The sequence below is a fragment of the Cyprinodon variegatus genome, unplaced genomic scaffold (genome assembly GCF_000732505.1).
Source record: "Cyprinodon variegatus isolate N-32 unplaced genomic scaffold, C_variegatus-1.0 Scaffold513, whole genome shotgun sequence".
Lineage (NCBI taxonomy): Eukaryota > Metazoa > Chordata > Actinopteri > Cyprinodontiformes > Cyprinodontidae > Cyprinodon > Cyprinodon variegatus.
In genome coordinates this window covers 441,134-447,408 of record NW_015150966.1, presented here as the reverse complement: position 1 = coordinate 447,408, position 6,275 = coordinate 441,134, and the positions used below count along the sequence as shown (strand labels likewise).

Genomic DNA, 6,275 nt, shown 5'->3' with positions numbered 1-6,275 from the left:
ACTCAAATTAAGGGTAAATACACTTAATTTAAGACATTTTTACTTATTTCTAGATTGTTTTTGCAGTGTTCAGCGATCTATCCATCTGCCCCCAGGCTTTTATTACATTTGAGTGAAATTGCTTGGTTTATTTCGTCTCGATATGTCTGACACCAAATAATTATTTTGCTCTTCTCTCATCTGTGGTAAATTTAATCTATTTAGAAATTTATCAATATGAGATTATCACATCCTCATCCGTTTCTAGAATCTGGTAACATTTGTTCCTTTCCAGAACAAAGTATTTATAGAACTGAATTGGGTAAAAAATATCAGGTCCTAAAAGAATCTGGTTTTCTTTAGGGTAAAAAAAAAGGAAAATATTTCAAACTTTATAAAGGGGAGAATATTAAATATGTTATAGGTAATGAATAATAGATGAAGATAGAAATTGACGGGTTTGTAGATCATTTTGTATTACTTTGTAATTCCAATTTGCTAATTTTTTTTCGAACTGTAAATATGTTTGATACAAACCTGAAATCAATGTGACTCTTAGAAATGTTTTCTCCATCTACAATGCTTAAAACTTGCTGATGCCTCAAATTGCATTTCAGGCCACATGTTTTTGCAGCTTCTCGTGAATTATTGATATTATTTTAGTGCACAGCACTTTTGCACAACAAAAAGGCATATCTTAATGTTAGATAGAAAATGGGACCGAGCAGGAGATGAGGAAAAATAGCGCTCACACTGAAGATAGTCTTTTTCCTGTGTCTTATCTCCTTGCTGCTTTTTGACCCGATAGCACTTAACCTGTTTTTCCTTCACCATTCTGTTCTACTCCCAGGATCTTCCCAGTGTAAGGAGATCCTGCCTAGGGGGGCGGCCATACCACTTAGTGCTGACTTCTGACCAACCTTTTGCAACAATGCCAAGCAGGCAACAATGACTTCTCACTGTGAATCGGTGGCAGTCAGCCCACTGAAAACCAGAGCTAGAACAAAACGGGTTTGTCAATGGTTGCCTTAATTCATGCATGAGCAAACAGCAGAAGAGGTTCACACATGGATTAAAATCTGACCTTTGGATAAAGAAAATATTTGCATAATTACGGTGGCTTAATGTGACATTTTAGGTCAAACAGCTGCAAAGGGATATCCTAACGATTTTATGAAAAGGCCTTACTTTACCTCTCTGCATGAGTTACTAACGCTTGGATCTTTGCAGAAAAACAAACGTACATAGGTTAAACAAGCTTCTTAAGGGGACATGTTTAAGAACGCCATGCATACATTCCTCATGCACAAACACATGCCAATAAACCAAAACCAGTGATACTACCATGTTGCCATAACTACAGCTCCATGTCAGTAAACCATGTCTGTTGGCACGTGATACTTGTATTCAGCATCACAAGAAATGGAAGACTAAGACAGAAAGCAGCATTGGCTCCATTGGAGGAACCAATTCATTAAAAAAGGACTTTTTATCCAAGCTTGTAAAAAAAAAATAAAAAGACATCTTTCCAAAAACATGGGCAGCCTGGTTTTTCCAGAGAGTTCAGCATCTAAAAAGTTCTGACACTGCGATTGATATTCATGAGATGCCTATGGATTTATTTAGAGTTGAGCCTAGAAACTTTGCTGCAGATTTCTAAAGACGACGTGATGCTTTGGATTATTCATGAATGTGTTCTGGGACGAGTTTCTAAGGCCACATCATTTCTAAGGAGAACAAAATGCAGATCGTGTCTCCAGGTTTGTTTTATTCTATAACAAGATAAATGTTACTTACACATCTACAGGTACTCTTAACAGCAGTGGTAATATTGCTCCTTCATCCTTCAGCTCCATTAGTCGAGACTCCAGAAGCTCGATGATGCTCAAAGCCGTACGGAAAACGGCTGGTAAACCTAACCAGAGAAAAAATTAGGTCACTAAAGATAACAGAACAGGGCAGGTTAAAAACTATACCAGGATTTATACTCCAATTTTAGACAGACAGACAGAGAGATATGGAGAGATAGATAGAATAGATAGAGAGATAGAATAGATAGAGAGATAGAACAGATAGAGAGATAGAATTGTTAGAGAGATAGACAGACAGACAGACAGATAGATGCAGAACATGTTATATCTGACAAAATAGTTTTTATACATTTTTTTTAATAAAGCATTTAAAATACCACCATAATCACATTCAATGAATTTTAATGCCATTTAAGGCCTTAATAAAAAAAAAAAAAAGAATTTAATGACTTTTAAAGATTTTTAATGAGCCACGGAAACCCTGTATACATACACTCCCCGGCTTGAATATTTTGATAATGGGCCTCAAAGATGCATGGAAGGTGTTCTTCTGAGCTATAACACGTTCAGTGTCTGTAAATATTAAAGCTTTTAAATGTATGAAAAACGCAATCTTCAGTAGTTGCTCCTTCAGTAGTGGCTTCTTCCTCTCTGAGTGCCTTTTGGGGAGCAACCAAATAACCTCATTTGCTTTTGTTCTGAGGTTTGTTCACATGTTTTGTGCTAAAACAAGTTTATCTCGGTGACATAATCCTTCTCCTGCCGACTAGTGGATCGGGCATAGAGCTTGGAATCCAGAGGTTCTGAGTTCGAGCTCCATTCCCACAGACTGCCACTCTGGGTCCCTGAGCAAGACCCTTAACCCCAGACTGCTCCCCAAGCGCCCCACGATGGCAGCCCACTGCTCCCCAAGGGGATGGGTTAGATGCAGAGAGTGAATTTTATTGCTCTGTACTTGTGACAGTGTAATGACAATAATAAGCGGAGAAAAAAAAACATGGTGATTTACGTTTATATATATTAACTACGCCTGTGAATGCCATGGATCCCCTTAATGTTCTGCATCAGCCTTTTAAACAAGAACGATAAAAATTATCTTTAGGTGTTCAGGCTTTAGGCTTTTAGCACAAAGAAAACGAATCTAAAAACTCCAACTAAAGAATTATATACAGTATAAATATATACTATACTGTATTCTCACATAGTTTAACTAAATCCTCAATTACAGCTTTAAAATAGGATTTTTTTTCTATTCAAATATGAAAACCCAACAAAGATGCTCTCAGTATTTGGTCTCTATTTCGTTTTTGTTTTTTTTGTGTGTATGTGCAGCACTTGCCTTGCAATATGATGAGATCCCAGACAGCCAGAACAGAGTCCCAGCAGGGCAGGGAAGTGAAGAGAGTGAGAAACCATGGCATCACGAAATGAACTGATAAGACTCCAGCCGAGTCCTGAAGGGAGGACAGAAAACAGGAAGGAGTGACCAACAATGTATTCAGGCTCTTTTTATGGACATTTGCATCAAAATAATCTTTCTGAATGGATGCCAATCATCCAGCAACACATAATATTAACTTACTGTAATGTGAAATTTGCAAATTTGTTGTATACTGTTGTATACGGTAACTTTAGGCAGAATTTAGTTCTAAAACCTTCTGAGTTCAACCGGTTAGATCGTCATCCCATCTCCCACCATCTGATTGTAATAAATAATACCTCTAAGCCAACTGCTAATGTAAAAACCTGCCTTAAAAAAAAACACCAAGTATCTTCAGCTGATCTCCACTGAGCAAAGTGGAAAATGCACCAAGTCTGCTCTGCTTGCTTGCCTCAATTCTGCAGAAAATCAGAACCAGCTGGAGCTTCATCAGATCAAGACTGTGGAGATGTTGGTGAACTTCCAGAGAACAGGAAGCAGAACACCCCCCCCATGACACTGTCTATTCAATTCAGCTCAATTCTGCTGTGGATCGCTTGTGAAGGGCGTCACACTGACACCGTTTGCAAACAGGTCCAGTTCAGACTGTATGTCCTGCAGTAATTTAAGAAATAAAACCTTACAAAAAAGCTTCTGGTCATATTTTGTAGAGTCCGTCTTTTCTACAAGGTTTAAAGTCACCAATAAAACAGGTCAGAGCCAGACAGAAGCAAACAAGGGCTGCAGAGATCATCTAATCAACCAAAAAGCGAAATACTGTCTCTTTAATTCTGATCCATTAAAAAAATAATAATAATAATTTACATTCAATTACCTGTTTGCTTAGCCAGTTGTCTCTCTGGTGTGTACCAAGGCTTTAAAAAGGTTTGTTTGAAAATTATTGAATTCTTCTAAGATGTTGAGGAAAGTTCTGGAGTGGAGATGTACAAAAGTACCTGGTTTATAAAACAAAAACCTACAAAAATATTTGACAGAGATTGTCAGAGAATATAAACTGGTTGCAAAGAGACGGACAGTGATCTACGGTATGGTTGTGTTAAATCTTAACGTCAGGCTGCTAAACTTGAGTTACTCCATAAAGCATAAGAACAGGAAAGGAAACTGTTCTACTGTATATTATGATAAGTTAAAGCCACTAAAGCTGAACATTTTCTTATGAATGAGGTTGTTCTTTGTTAAGCCACTAAACTGACCTATGAGTCATTCAGCATTCAGGCAGGAAAAGGGATCTTAAAAGCAAAACCATAAACCATTTATCTGACGATAAACTATATATATATATATATATATTTTTTTTTTATTTACAGTGTGTTTAGTCAATAACAGTTATAACAATTACACTATTTTGTTACATTAATCTAATTGAGTATGCGAGAAAGATGAATATCAGGAAAAAAGAAAAAAAAAAGATTTTTTATTTTTTTTTTTATTTCCATTATATTAATGAAAGAAAACCGGATGGCAAAATATGAAAAGAGAGATAACGCTTTCCTTCCATCTTTCTTTAGGTAAAACATTTTTATGATTTGAGAAGTAAACTGGGTGGGTTGGCTTTGCCTCTCACACATCTCAATCAATCAAAACTTCTTTTTTTTCAACTACAATTTAGATTGTATTCGAAATTTTAGTTTCAGTACAACCGTTCATCACAATACGTCACATACATTCGGTTGGGGGGGCTGATCTCTTCACTAATGCAGTAAAAAACTAAATTTTAACTGATTCCAGAATCAAAAAAGTAGAATTTAGACAAGTTGTAGCTTGCCATTCTATTCCTGTCTGTACATGTTTTAAATGGCACTCTGGAGGAAAAAAAGGAGTACGTCATGGCTATGACTGAGGCATTTACACTAGTAGGATGAAGTGGGTTTTTTTTCAACTCCATAGGACCAGAAATCCCCCAGTTTGGTAAAAGTAGTAAAAAAAAAAAAAAAAAAAAAAGAAATAGTTAAAATATTTTTCAACTGCAGTCTCTGAAGTTTAAGTTTTTATTGTGGCGATAAACATTTATCTGTCATTATTTGGACAAAATCGATTTGTACAAACCCAGACAAATGCGATGTTACTTATTATCTGTCTAATGTGTGTTGTATTAATGTTTATTCAAGTCAATTTGGAAAAATAGATTCTACGGTGAGAGTCCTTAAATGTTTCTCTCTGTCAGTCTTTTCACACATGGATCTAAGAGGACGACTGAATGCGCCGAATGAATGCTTCATGCCCATTTAGTATTGTGGGAAAATGACATCCCTGCTGGAATGTACGCTGTGTAAAACTGCATCAACAATGACGAGCCTAAAGCCAATAGAGTGAATGGCTGAAGAGGCCCATCTGATGATGGATTCATTACACAGGCCTCTAGCAGAAGACTTACTCATCTCTTGGCTATGTGCTCTCAAACGATTGTTTTCTAGAGAATTTATCTTGTTTCCGATATTATATACTAAAGTCCACAGTAAACAAAAAAATCACAAGTTTACACCCATTTAAAAAATAAACATTGTGTAAGAATGAGACCAGGTACGGGATAAATAGCAGGATTGTATCTTTATTCAGAATCTTTGCTTTTCTCTTTTAAAGAAAAGCAAAGATTCCGCTTGTTGTTAATAATAAACTATGAGTACGTTGCAGCCCCTTCTTGCTACATTTAAGGAAAAACATGATTACATGCAGTAACTGTGTTGATTTCAGTCACAAACAATAAATAAAATCTGAGTAATAATCACAGTTCTTTAAGAAACAGTTTTCTTGAGAAAGCCTTTATTAAATGCGTATATTTTTTTTACCAGTAATAGTTGTTAATGTGCAGCCATGTCTGCTATGCCATGCAGTCGCAACCACAAAGACGGCAATGATTGTTTTTGTTTGCTTTATTCATAACCGCTTAATCAATATCAAGATAGTAAGTCAAAATACTCAAAGTGCACAGAGGACAAAGGCATTAAAGAACCACGTAATAATCAATCCCAATACGGATACATTTCTTTATCATGATCAAAACAAGGAAAAGTGTCAAATGAAAAAAGTATGTATATATATATACA

At 36.0% G+C, this 6,275-nt stretch overlaps 1 protein-coding gene across 1 annotated transcript in view; it reads right to left on the bottom strand.

Annotated features, from left to right (window-relative positions):
- Positions 1–6,275, bottom strand: part of LOC107094899 (USP6 N-terminal-like protein) — a 61,170-nt gene that overhangs the window by 41,712 nt on the left and 13,183 nt on the right. The window contains exons 8-9 of the mRNA XM_015390790.1: positions 3,130–3,244; positions 1,777–1,894 (exon numbers count right to left, since the gene is read on the bottom strand). Of these exons, the coding sequence (XP_015246276.1) occupies positions 1,777–1,894; positions 3,130–3,244 (233 nt within the window). The remainder of the gene's footprint in view (positions 1–1,776; positions 1,895–3,129; positions 3,245–6,275) is intronic.